The sequence below is a fragment of the Apteryx rowi genome, unplaced genomic scaffold (genome assembly GCF_003343035.1).
Source record: "Apteryx rowi isolate R43461 unplaced genomic scaffold, aptRow1 scaffold_245, whole genome shotgun sequence".
Classification (NCBI taxonomy): Eukaryota; Metazoa; Chordata; class Aves; order Apterygiformes; family Apterygidae; genus Apteryx; species Apteryx rowi.
Window position 1 is genome coordinate 673,359 of NW_020448808.1, and position 13,734 is coordinate 687,092.

General features: G+C 43.6%; 1 protein-coding gene across 4 annotated transcripts in view; it reads left to right on the forward strand.

The window, feature by feature from the left end:
* GRIA1 (glutamate ionotropic receptor AMPA type subunit 1) overlaps positions 1–13,734 on the forward strand; it is a 128,097-nt gene that overhangs the window by 101,291 nt on the left and 13,072 nt on the right. For all 4 annotated transcript variants that reach the window (XM_026066654.1, XM_026066650.1, XM_026066652.1 and 1 more), the window contains 2 exons: positions 9,889–10,087; positions 10,868–11,115. In XM_026066654.1, coding sequence (XP_025922439.1) covers positions 9,889–10,087; positions 10,868–11,115 — 447 coding nt within the window. The remainder of the gene's footprint in view (positions 1–9,888; positions 10,088–10,867; positions 11,116–13,734) is intronic.

A 13,734-nucleotide genomic window follows, 5' to 3' on the forward strand; every position in this document is an offset into this window, starting at 1 on the left:
ACTGAGACAGAACAAGATCTTGAGCTGAGATTTTCCTCATTGGAGGGATGAGGAGCTAAATGTCTCTTGAGAGCTGTTTGGAAGAAYGGACGTCTAAGAGGCCAGTGTGGTGTACCCAGCAGTTCTTGGGGAAATGAGGGTCATACTTAGAAATAGGCATAAAAGTCTTTCTGTGCTTGGACAGAGTCTGGGGTTGAAGGAGGCAGAGCATGGAGAAGCCTCTGAAGTCCTCCATGGTGGTGTCTTGGTCTTTCCTCTGTTTGTGCCTGAAGCAGAGGAGCTAAGTCACAGTTAGTGCCACCTAACTCAAGCCATCAGATGGTAAGAAAGGGCATACAGCTCAGGTATGTCTCCATTTCTGTAAACAGTAACATACTTTAGGATATTCAATCTATTTAATAAAACCATCCAGTAATTCTGATTAATGCCTACTTAGAAGAGTTGCTGCTTACCCTTAGATCCGAAGGCTAAGCAGCAATAATTCAGTCATGGTAATGATAACTTACTACTTTGATCTTCAGATAAAAGAGCTTATAGAAGTGCAAAAGTGTTACATCACTGTTCTTTGGACAACTTCAAAGCATGTTATTTACACTAATAAATTCTCCCAACAAAGTCTGATGAGAAATAATAGGAGGCAAATGTGTGAACAGAAGAGTAGAGAGGATCAGGAGACAAGAGGAGTCCTCATACTGTGAATGGAAAAAGCAGTAAAAATAGGTATCTGCACGCTGTGGATGCATGCAAGACATGAAGCAGGGTCCATGAGGACCTAGGAGCAGGAGTCAAACATGAGGGATGCTCTCCCGCAGCAGGGATTTTCTCCTCTCTCTCATTTCTTGAAGTTCTCAATAAGAAGCAACATCTCAGGCTGCAGAGAGACAGAAAGAGGGAGGAGGGCTTCTTTTCATCTCAGCAGTGTTTCCAAAACCTTAAAAAATCACCAAATGGATCTTTGCAGGTGAAATAGTGCCAGCAGAAACACTGAGCACATTTCTCCTTCGTGGATTGGGAGTTTCGGTGTTAAAAGACAGGCATTCCTGCGCACATACAGCTCTCCTAAAAGACAGCAGCTAGGAAAGCAGAGCAGAGACTCATTCTTCACCATTTCTGCAAGGGATACGATATGCCCTTGTAGAAAAAAGAAAGGCTCAAAAGTGAAAACAGAGAAAAATATTCATGGACAGTCTTTGTCAGGGATCACATTTTAAATCAGAAACAGAGAGAGAGAAAAGGAAAGATATATGCAAGAATATTGCTCAGAATGGAGCCTTCTACTGCAGATAATACTCTCCTTATAGAAAAGGTTTTTTTCTCGTCAACCTGGGAATTCTTCAGAGCAAGAAGAGCTAAGGCAAGGCAGCCTGGAAAGGGTCTGAACTAGGTTATTGCAACATTGACCAGGAGTCTCAGAAGGGGAGTTCTAAACTGTGAGCACGTGTAAATGGTTAAAGAAAGGTCTTGGGAAAATAAAGAACTGGTATGTAATCCAAAATACATTAAATCTTTAAAAAGAACAGCCTTTGCATCAAGCAGACTTTGCAGAAAAGAGACAGAGGGAGAGTACAGAATCTAGCAACACAGCAAAGGAAATTAGCACAATAGGCCGTTGTTTAAAGAGAAGGATGAGTGCTGTTAAATTCAGGGCCACCTGAGGTTGAGGAAGTTCCTGAGTAATGAATCTCCTGGGGCTCTCCAGCGAGTGCTTCTGACAAAATTTTATGCTTGTCACCTTGTGAATTTTTCTCAGCAAAGCTAACAAATGTCACCAAAGTGAGAAAAATGTGTGGAGAGATTTCTTTACAGTGAAAATTTTGCTCAAAGGCAAGATGAGAGTCACTTTTTCCTTGTAGCAAAAGCTAGCAAAACTGCAGTACAAGAATGGCTTTGCCTTTCACCAGAACTGCTGAGCAGCCCAAAGTGACTACGTGTTTCTCAGCAAGCCTCTGTCTAAATGTTCATCCCTTAAACACACCCTGGTTTGCATCATGGAGATGCACACTGTGCCTATACTTCAGAGGATCACAGTATACTTCTTTGGATCTATTTGTTCTGCCTTTCAACCAAACTCTTATTTTTTCTGAGAGTTTCACCTAATCTCTCTGTTCTGGCCCTTTCCTTACTATCCTCTTTTAACAGCCCTCTGAAAGAGTTGGGTGTATTATCCTGCAATTTTAGGGATAAGCGTCAAATCTCAGCAGCTGATTCTGACTGCTCAGGGATGACGGTTCCCTTGACTGGGGGGACAGATCTCAGTTCTGCAGTTCTGCTTTGTAGGAGTGTTTTTATACTCTGGGTAGTATATGGGCCTGGCTGAAGTCTGTGGGAAGTGGTTACCCCTGTCAGTGGATGCTGGCTTCGCATATAGCACTTCCAACACCACACTGTGTTAGCTGAGCTGGTGATTTATGCTGGTTGCGTGTTGACAGGTTGCGTTATGTGGCCAATGAGGACCACAGGAAGGCACATCCCTAGTGTACCAATAAATTACCTGCTGCTTATCTGGGTTTAACACCCTCTGCATGCTGGGCTGGAGGATCTCCAGAAGCAAAAGCAGGCAGAGAAGCAACTTGGAGGTGAACTCCACCTGGAGACCGATGCTTCAGGCCACTCACCCAGGTGAAGTTCATAAATGTGGTTCATCCTCTTCTCACTCAGAGGGGAACTGGATTAGAGAGATGAAGTGAGCTGCCCTGGATCCCATAAAGTGGCAGGGCCTCCCATGCAACAAAAGGTGAGTTCCTGGCTGCTAGTTCTCTGCTTAGGCCGTTAGGTACCTCTTGCCTGTCAAAAAGCTAAGTGAGTGTCTTGAAAACAGCACGTAGCTGCTCCATGTAGTCATGCTTATACTTAGCACTGCAGCAATCCTAGCTCCAATGACTGGAGAACGACAAGTGGCATGATGCGTTTCTGACTAAGCAGGAAAACTCGTTTTAGAAAGGTTTTACCCATTGAGGGAAATTGAAGAAAGAAGTGCCAACGTATTCTGCAGAAGAAGAGATGAAATGGTAGGAGAGGGACCATACACTGCTGTCCAAGGTCATTAGCTTAGACAGAAAGAAACAGTGAATAAACTGTGACTTATAATTAAAGCCTCACAGATATACATCCTCCAGGTGAATCTGGGAGATTCTGCATGTCTGCAGACAATACGTTTGATCATTGCAATTTTTACAGAGCAAGTGATCCCGAATTCCTTTGTAAAATAGCTTCTGCTGGGGCTCTGCAGGTAGCGTTGCCTCTTCCTGTGTGTCAGCCTGGCGCAGTGGGCAAGCGGCATGTCCTGCCTTGAAGCAGGAGGAAGGGCACATCTCCAGCTGGAGAGCACATATCCAAAAGTTAAGGAGCTCTCTCCAGTTTTCTCCTTCTCCTATTTTGGGGATGGAAATGAGAAAAGAGAAGCAGGAGAGAGACAGCATGGGACTCCCCATACCTGCACACCCTCAGCTTTCTTACCCTATCTCACTGGTTAATGTTACCCATGGGGAACTAAAATATTCAACCATTACCTCTGCAGAAAAGTAACGAGGAGAGCTGAGGAAGAAATAGCTGATTTGTACCACTGGGAGCAGTAAATGAGAATGTCAAGAGAAAACATGACCACTTATGTGTTTCTAAGAGCTCTCCTGACACTGTTTTAAAGCCCCGCTTTGCAGCCAAGACTCCAGACTCATGTACCAGGAGGTAGGGTTCAGTGATGAGTAAATGCAAACTAACAAGGGCAAGAAAATTAATAATACAACACAGAGGGAGAAACATGCATTATAATCACTCTGATTTCATGAAAAACAGTGGGTAGCTCATTGAAAACTCTCCAGGGCACAGCAGAGTGTAAGAGGATAAGAGCTTCACAGAAAGTGCTCAGTGGATCCGCCCAGAGCAGCTCCCAAATCCACATCCCCAAACGAGGTTTCTTCCCGTGGCTTTGGCTCTTCACAGATTTTCAGGCAAATCRGGACTCATGTCAGGGTCAGAGATAAAATGGCAAGACCAATCGTTCCAGATGGTCTGTGACATGTAGAAAAACCAAGCTCATTGGCCTTGACTGAGTTTAATGTTGAAAGTTTGTTTAAAATAAGAGCAAAACTGGAGCAAAAGGTTTGCAACTAATCCACTACCAAGTCTACACTCCAGCAGAGCCATGAAGTTATCTGGAGTCATTATCAAATTAGCAGAAGAGTGTCAGAGATCAGAGGATCTGTGTGGGTAGCAGACCAAAAGTGGATTTGACCCACAATCAGTAGAACAAGCATGTAAGAGCTTTTCTTTCAACAGTTTTGCATAAATTCATTCAGTGACAAATATGTCAGTTGGCTAAGTGAGCCTTTATTAGAATTGAGTTTAACAGCAAATCTGGGAAATCCTCCCAAAGCAACTATGGCTTTAGAATCCCAGATTTGCGTTTCTAATTAAAACGCTGTCAGTTTAAGTGTAATTCTCCATAAGAAATGAATTCAGGGTGGGGAGAGGGTGAAGTGGGAGAGAACTCAGATGCTCCTCAAACAGTTTTCCAAAGAGGTTTACTCTGTATATTTCCTGGTGATCTTGTTCATCTTTTTGTAAAAATGCATCTTGCTAGAGAAATGGTGCTGCTTCTAATAAGACAGCAAAACAGAGGCAAACTCCTGTTGGTTTCACTTACCTTCCATAAGGGGTAAGATSAAAGAACAAACTGTCTGATCAAGGATTGCATTTTGTTTTAAGAAATAAGAGATTGGCTGCATGCTTTTCTTTTTCCTGTGAAGAATCCATCAATGCTAAGGCTAGAACATTAAAAAAAAAATCACTTCTTGGAACAAAGGGATCTTAGAATTCTTTTCTGTTTTCAATTGGCACAATGCAGTTGCTTTTGCAAGGAAAAATAATTAAAAAAATCATTGTCCAAGTGAGACAATGAAAATGATTGATTTAAGCTTGGTCATTTGCAATTTTTTTCCATTAGACAGATATAAAATAACACATTTCAGAATTATCTTTCAAATGATATGTGTTGTAGGTAAGAGTTTAGTGTATTATAAAAGCTGAAAGAAAATGATTTTTAAAAAGAAAGCAGAAACAAAATTGTTTATTGTGTCAAAATTATACCTTTTAGCCTTTTGGAAATGAAGCATTAAGTAACAGAAAAATGCAAAGCTTCAGTGGTCCTAAATCAAACATTTTCAGAATGCTATTTTTAGAGGACATTTGAGACCATTRTCTTTTAATTCCAATTGAGAATATTCATGTTTAATTTACAATTTCAGATTTTTCCACAGTGCTGAAATTCTGGTTCCCAACCAGCTCTAATTTTAAGTAGACTGTGCACCATGAATAGTGAGGACAGAGTATTTACTACTTACCCTCGCAAGGGTAAGAGGGGAAAGGACCACCCTGTTCTTGCCACCATTCTCTAAAGGGCAGGCAGGACCCCAAGACAGGGAGGACTCTCCTGACACTGTTTTAAAGTGAACTGGGGTGATTTTAGCCAGCCAGGCAGAGCTGGAAGAAGAAACCAAGAGATCTTTATTTGGATTGTGTAGGAAAGAAAAATGTGGGTGCAGAGGGAATAATATAAGTTAAAAAATACACCATCTAGTCTCTGTAGCCATTTCATCATTTTCCACATCCCCAAATAGCCATTCATTAAAGCCTCTTATCACACCATTATCCTTGCTCATTACTTGCTTATTTTATTCTGTTTTTTTTAAATCCTGCTATTCACAAGTATTAATATGATAATGAATGTGAATAAATCCAAAGGTCAAATAGACAAATCCAAATGTCAAAACCTTGGCTTATCTTTAAAGTACTCACCAGTATGCTCCATCGTACCTTAGCTCTGCAGAGGACTGAGTCACTAACTCTTGTTTCCGCACGGCAGAGAGCTGATTGCCTTCATGTTATGCTTGGACAGGTATGGGGACATGTAAATTCTCAATGCAAGAGGATTTAAACCCCATACTGCCCATTAGTGAAGAGAAATGAACTTTGCTAGGGCTCAAGCTTACAGACTGTTTGTTACTCAAATGGAAAGTCATCCTCTGTTATCTAGCTATTGGGGTGAGTTTTTCAAAACCTCAAAGTGACTTACAAGTGCAAGGTGTATCTACTCCTCTGTGACTGCTCTAACTACAACATAAACATAACTCTTAAGTCCTGCTGGCTTTCGATCAGACTTTTAAGTTCCCAAGTATTGAAGTCACTTCTAGAAACGGTGCATTATCTCCTAAATTACAAAGGCACTTTTGCAAATGTTTCCCATGATGATAGCATTGCTCTCTCTCTTGCTCTAAGGAAGTAGCAGAACAAGATTGTAATGGATATTGTCTTTCCAGGCACTTACTTCTAGTAAGCAGGAACAGATATTAGCTCAAAAGCTGCGTAGCCAACGTGGGTATCCAACTTGTCTTGTTCAACCTATGTCCACTGCTATTGAGCCATAGGGGTGTTGCATGGGATTGCATCTGCTTGTGGGATCGTGAGCATGTTTGTATTTCTTATCATATTGCACTAGTTTCCAGGAGCCTTCATCATCGGCCAGCGTTCCCTTGCATTAGACACGGCATGGCCTCAAAGCAAAAGGAGAGCCTGTATGCTAAGGGTTTTCACTGTTGTCTGTTTGCAGCAGTCCAGATTCAGAGCTCCTAGCTCTAAGTCTAGCAATGAGGGCAAAYGCTGCCCATTATCAGACATATAAAGTCCTAGCCATGCTGGCAGCCAAAGCAAGCTTTTTATTTCCTCCCTTTTCCGTCATCATCCATGAGGGTGAGCACTTACCTGCTTGCGGCATCTCATGTAACAAGGAGGAAGGACCACCCCCAGGAGCAGAAACAGCCCAGACGAGATGGGTGCATGTTACAGACCCCCATCCACCCCGGTTGGCTCTGRTGGGAAAGAAGCTAATGCCTCCTCTCCCTCCTTCCCCAGCTCTCCGTTGCTTCCAAGTCTGAATACCCATAGTTACTTTTTCATCCTGTTAATGCCAGGTGCAGAGCCAGGAAGCATAAGCCATCTGCAGCTGACAGCAGGCAGCCCCCGTGGGATAAGCCAGTAATGAATACAGCTGGGGTGTCTAAGGTCTAAGGCAGGAATCCGGCTGACTGCAGCTGATGGGATTGAAACAAGTCGCAGAAATATCCCAGCTTCATCAGAAAGCAAAAGCTATATAATTTGCAGCTGGAGATGAATGTGATTATTTGCCATGCAAAGGGGTTTTGCCAGCTCAAAGTGGCCTTCATCAGCAGAGATTGTTGTATTTGACATTATTCAGTTACTTTTGTTTAATGCCTCTGTGCCTTTTCGAAGTGGTTCCTTCCCTAAGCACACATCATCCAGACTAATTAGAGACAGGTATTTTTTTCCTCTTCCCTGTCAATCTCAAGACGTGTGAGCTGACTCCGTAGCTGCCTCCCTCCCATGATCCTCTCCAAATATGAAATGAAAGGTAAATACATTTGCGCTGACAGCCCTGCGGGCTGAGAACTCTCCTCAGGTGGGAAGCACGGAGGTGACATTCAATTTGCCTAACTTTAGCTCCTTGAAAAATAGCTGTCTAGTCCAACCTAGTCGTCTAGACTCCATCACCAGTCAATAGAGATGGAGTCTCCAGAGGGAGTTCCTCCCAACCTGAGAYGGACAGGGTGAATCGTCCCTTAGGTGCCAGTTAATCTCAAATTGTTTGACGAGTGTCTCAGCAGTAAAACTAAACCAAACACCTCAAAATTGGAGAGTCAGGATAGGGGAGAAGAGCGGTCCCCAGCGGCCTGCCTCTCCCGCAGCGCTCAGCACTCCCACAGCCAACCTCTGGTCCCACTCTCTGGCCGGCAGAGCTGGGGAGGCTCAGCAAGACATTAATTCAGGACAAGGGACCATCTGTGCACTCAGCCGTGTTGTTGTAATTGCCAGCAATGGAGGAGGTCTGCGTGAGGCACTGTGGGCCAGGGTGACCAGCATATAGCCTACAATGAGRAGCCCTGCTGGTAGGCTGCAGACCCAAGAAAAGCTTCTTGCTGTCATGCCTTTGTTGCTTTTTAAGGTGTGGGTGGTTAAGAAAAGAATTTGTCAACTCTCTATAGTATCACCTTGGGAATAGGTCCTGTAGACTTTCCTGAAAAAACACAGGTGGGCCATTAGAAGTCATTCACTACAGAGCTTGGGTTTATGGTGAGACCGACTTTGCTGTCAGTTTCGAAAAAACTCATGGAAGAAGTAACCAGAGGAGAAGGCAGAGACTTTCATCCAAAATGAATCCCCTTTGCAGAGGAAACACCAGCCTAGTTTTAACTGCAGGAAAAGTCATTTCAGACACACAACTGTAAAATAAACTGCTTGTCCTCTTTGTCCCTATAATCTACTGCAGTCGTGTTTCCTGCAGTTCGCTTTCCTCTGCTCTGGTGAAAGGTGCTGTGACCAACCTCTGGGGAGCAGGGAACGACAGCGTGTGTGGTGTGATGACATGTATTTCCTTGTACTAAAATGTGTGCTTTCTGCTCTGTCCCATGTGTTGCAAAGGCATGTGGGACCTCTGTTGCTGAGCAAAGCCGGTGCCTGCTTTCTGCTGGAAAGGGAGCTCAGAGTGTTTTGACTACAGAGTTCTCAGGTTGAGTTGATCTAAATGAGGAGCTTGAGTGTTGTCAGAAGGAACAGGTGTTTAAAACCAGACTGGACAGAGCAGAAGTGTATAATCTAGATAAGCCGTGCAGCAGGTAGGCTATGTGAGTTTAGTCTTTTTCCAGCTCTAATAGCAGTGTRTGTTTTCTCCCTTGCTGGAGCAATGGAGCATGCAGATCCGTTTGTCAAGTTGTGTTAACACCCAGTAAACCATAGCAGCGAGACCCAAGATTTCATGCAGACCCCAGCACAGAGTGGCACACACTGACATGGGCTGGTTCGGGGTCTTTTGTTGGAATGAGATATCTTCATCACCAACTGTTAAACTGTATTTCTGGGGAGTGACCCAGGTCAGCAGAAAGACAATGCTAGGATGCGATCTCCCTTGGAGCAACGAACACTGTTTCTCATGAGCAGGTCCTCCCTAGTCAGACTGTCTGGCTTTATAAAATAGCATTATAAGTTACTTTCTGTCTGGGGCAGTGCTCTGCATCTAGAGAAAAAGAGTACAAACACCTCAGGCAGAATGCATGAATTCTGACATCATTCTAAAAATTATCTTTAGCTCTTAAAAATGATTTGAAATGATTTAAATRTAAATTAATGCCTGCTTGACTATTTGTCTCTGTATCTCTCCAATGGCTACAGATAATTGTCTATTTGATTGCAGTGAGTGCAGGATACCAAGATTGTGAGGCGCTGTTATGAACATCTTGTCTAACCTTCTGCTGAATACAGAGAATGTCAGTAGCCAAATTATTCGTTAAGGCTATAGCTTCTCTCTGAGCTTCAATATGTCTTTTAGGAAAGTCATGAGTTTTGATTTTAAAACTTCAGGTGATGGAGGAACTAACCAGGTGATTCCCCTCTGGTCTATATAACTAGTTTGGCTCCATGCTAGTGTTCCTTCTCACTGTGGATACAAGCCATAACAAAGACCTTGCTAGAGCTATTGTTCAGATGGGCATGATCCTGCCCTGGAATCTAAACCTTCCTGGTAGTTGTTACCACATTTTATTATTGTTATTATTATGTACTCTGAAAGGAATTGAAAATCAAAGCAAATTCATTCACTTTCATGAGGATATTTTTCTTGCCACTGGTGAGATTTTTTTTTCCCCCTCTAATTACACTGACACCTTGAAAAATAGGTCAAGGAATGAGAGACACCTTCAGCTTCCCAGGAGGTGCTTAGCAAAAATGACTTTGGGTAAATGCTTGGGTAAATGTTGGGCTTGTGGGAGTGAGCTGTACCTTTTCCTCCCTCACACTCAGCCTAACTCTCCCCTCTGTGTTCAGGTCTCTCTCTGGCCGCATAGTTGGTGGCGTCTGGTGGTTCTTCACCTTGATCATCATATCCTCCTACACAGCTAACCTGGCTGCCTTCCTGACGGTGGAAAGGATGGTTTCTCCCATTGAAAGCGCAGAGGACTTGGCCAAGCAGACAGAAATCGCCTATGGGACCCTGGAAGCTGGCTCCACTAAGGAATTTTTTAGGGTAAAAGGGAAACATTAATGCAAACATTTTGATTAACCCCTTGTTTTCCTACCTAGAGTGGTATCAGGGCTGGCTCCTGACACAGGCAAGGGGCTCAGTGGCTGCACAATGGCAGGGACAGTGAAACCACCACTGCACACTTTGCCTGTTCCGGAGGCCTGCCATGACTATAAATTTATCATATACATGGAGGGCCAGGTTGTGGCAGACATTGCTTGTGTGTGAGCAGAAGCAAGGGAGGATGGAAAGGTGCTCTTGGAGCCTGCCCTTTCCCTCTGCTTAAGCAGCAGCCACAGCCCTCCAGGCCTGTCTCCTCTCATCCTCACCCCAGGACTGTCTTTTTCTTTCTCTTCCCCTTCACATATTAGGACATGCTAGGCTTGTCCTTAGAGCAGCAAAAATGCAGCTATCCCTGTGCCACTCAAAAGCCTAGCAGTGTCTCCAGTACTTGGGATATTCTGCAATTGTAAATAGAAAGGTGGTACATCTGTGTGCTTCCCCAGATTAATCTGAGCACCTCCAAACTCCAAACTTTGTTTGCCCTGTGATCGGCAAAATCATTTCCCATATACAAATATCCTAGCCTTGCTGTGACAGGAGGTGACAGAGTTGATCTGGGCCCTGGTGCAGGAAACAGCATGAGGTTCATTAACATGCYATTACCCTGTTTGACTTCCTTGGCCTATCCAGCACATGGGCATGCACTCAGTCCACCTGGAAATTTGGCTGGTACCCAAGCCACTATTAATGCTTCTGTTGGGTTTCTGCTGTCCCATGCAGCGATCCAAAATAGCAGTGTTTGAGAAGATGTGGACATATATGAAGTCAGCCGAACCCTCTGTTTTTGTGAGGACTACAGAAGAGGGGATGATTCGGGTGAGGAAGTCAAAAGGAAAGTATGCCTACCTCTTGGAGTCCACGATGAATGAGTACATAGAGCAGCGCAAGCCTTGTGACACCATGAAGGTGGGAGGTAACTTGGACTCCAAAGGCTATGGCATTGCAACGCCAAAGGGGTCTGCMCTGAGGTAAGTAGCTTGGCTTTGCTTTCCTTTGCCAAACCACCCAGCAAATCAGTGTATATCCACGCAGTTCAATCTCCATTGCCATATTAATCACAAAAGTTTGAGGCAAGGAGGTGGGGGAGGTGGAGGGAAAGGGGTATGAATACTCAGCGTGATGTGCAGGGAGTTAAAATATCCAGCTCCCATTGACCAGCAATGGGAACATCTAATCCTTCAAGCCCTGCATTAGAAATTGGATCCTGGCTGATCTACTTGCTATGAATGTGTCTGCTGTGTTAGGTGATGGAAGGGGGGCTGTTGTGGTGTAACCATTGGTTTCACAGAGTATTATCTGGAAGGGACACTCACCCTGGGCCATGCGAATGCACAGCTTTGCACAGTATGGTATTACGCTGGCTTGGAGTCATGCTTRCAGAGGGAGCTCTCCTGGGGAAAGCATTTTGGTGTTCCCTACAAGGAAATGCTATTTGGGAGGAGTGGGAAGCCAGTTTTGAAAAAGCCCTGCAAAAGATGCGCATTTTCATTCACTGAGTCAATTCAGAGAATTAGGTCCTGACAAGTGCTAAATTTATGGCAAGTCCAAAGGGGCACAAACCCTGCATTTCTGAGCCCAGACCTGCAGCTGTCACATGCCATTCCCAGCTGTCCTGCGAATTAACTTCGGAGACTTTCCTTTAAAGTGAGAACTCTTAAAAACTGCAAACCCAGATTTGAGTTAATAGCAGAGTTTGGACACTGAACACAGTTATACTCTTCCTGGACATGAGCTGGCGCCCCTGCAGAGTGTGTCTTGCACACTCACCTGCTCGGAGCAGCATTACCGCAATCCGCAAACTCGCAGGGTGATGCGAGTTACACAGGAGGTGCCATTCCCTTTGTCAGTGGCCATGCAAATTCCTCGTGTTACAGGCATGAGGAATACAAGTTGTAAGGGTTTACCAGGACTAGTAAGTGCTCAGTAAGTTTTAAGTAGTCTGATTGTCTGATTGTCCAAGGGTCTCCGTAACTGATTTAATTATTTATTAAACGTACTTTGACCAAAACAGTAGGTGTGACCTTATACTTGCTTGCTGACATAACCCAGTGCAGAGACGTTTAATCTGTGGTCTCTGGATTACTAGCAAACAGCAGAGCACTTGCTCATGAATTTGGCTGGTCACACCACTCCTGAGCCAAAACCAGCCCAGAGAATCCAAGCAGCATCACCTGGTAGTGGATCAGACCCAGGGATTTCAGTTACCACACTTATTAAGTCAGCACAAAGTGCATTCAGCACTTCCAGTATTAGCAGTTCCTGGAGATAGCTTTAGAGAAGTTCATGATTGCAATGCACGTGGTCCAGAAGGTAATTTTTCCATCCTGTGCAGTTCTGGCTCTGAAATGCCTTGGGGCCCTCCAAATGAAGGTGGATATATTCTCACAGCTTTAACATGTTTTCCATCACACTTTCTCCGGCATTTGTTTTTTATCTTGCAAATATGGAAATTAGGATGCAGGGCTATTGTTTTATTATTTTTTAACATCAATCTTGTATCCTAATTTTGATATTACAAAAACAAACAAACCAAAACATCCTACCTGTCTTGTAATTTTTGGCACGTGAAGGAGCCATTTATCATACTTCTAAGAAAAATAAACAAACAAAAAAGGAAAAGCGAATCAATCATTTTAATTCTGCTGCTCCAGACATCCCTCTGCTAGGCATGATTCCAAAAATTCCTAACATTTCTTTCCTCTTTTTCATCTCAACTGCATGTAGAACAAATTTCTTATGGGCCTAATGGCAAAGAAGGAATGATTGATTTTCCATTTGATGGTGTTTCTTTGGAACAGTTGCTGTCAGTTTTTGTCCCATTATGTTTGTTTTGTTCCCACTGTTTTAATTGTTTTAATCTTAGTAGTTCCCTACAGTCATCATGTAGTGTCTGTTTTCCCTTTGGGGTCCTGCACGTGAGAGACTGCCCTGAGCAAGGTGACATTCATGAGGCATCTGTACAGCACAGTCAGCCTCTCTCTTGTTCAGGCTTCATCTTAATTCATTTTCATTCACAGAGAAAAAGTTCTGACCTGGGTTTGGAGGTACATGTAAGCCAGACCTATCTTAGGAGATTAGGTGTGTTTTAGAAGTTGGGCTTCATTTTGATTTTTCATGGGACCTGTCACTTCTATAAATAGACAGGCTTTTCTGCATTAGTATAGCTGTTCAGGAAAGGATCCTAGAGAGATGTTAACTCAGAGTTCATCACTGGGATATTTTTTGGTTCTACATAGGAATGAAATGTCAGGTTATTGCCACTGATGAACGGAAAAAAGGTTAAAAATCCAGAAATAATCCTATATCTTGTAGCAGATACAAACATTCCTCCCAGGCCATTAGTTAGTTCTGCTGGGCTACTAAAAAAGCTTGTTTCCTCCTAGGTGAATCTAGCTTTGAATACCTTTGGCTTCCAAATGTTAACTTTTAGTTGCATTTAGGCATGACTGGCTGAGGAGGGCCATGATGTAAGGGCAGAAATGTCACCTTTTAACACAAGCCAGTTCAAAGTGTGATCCTGTCTCACATGATACAGTCATGCAGCTGCAAAACCCTTCCATTTAACTGGCAGGAGCTCTTCTCCATTG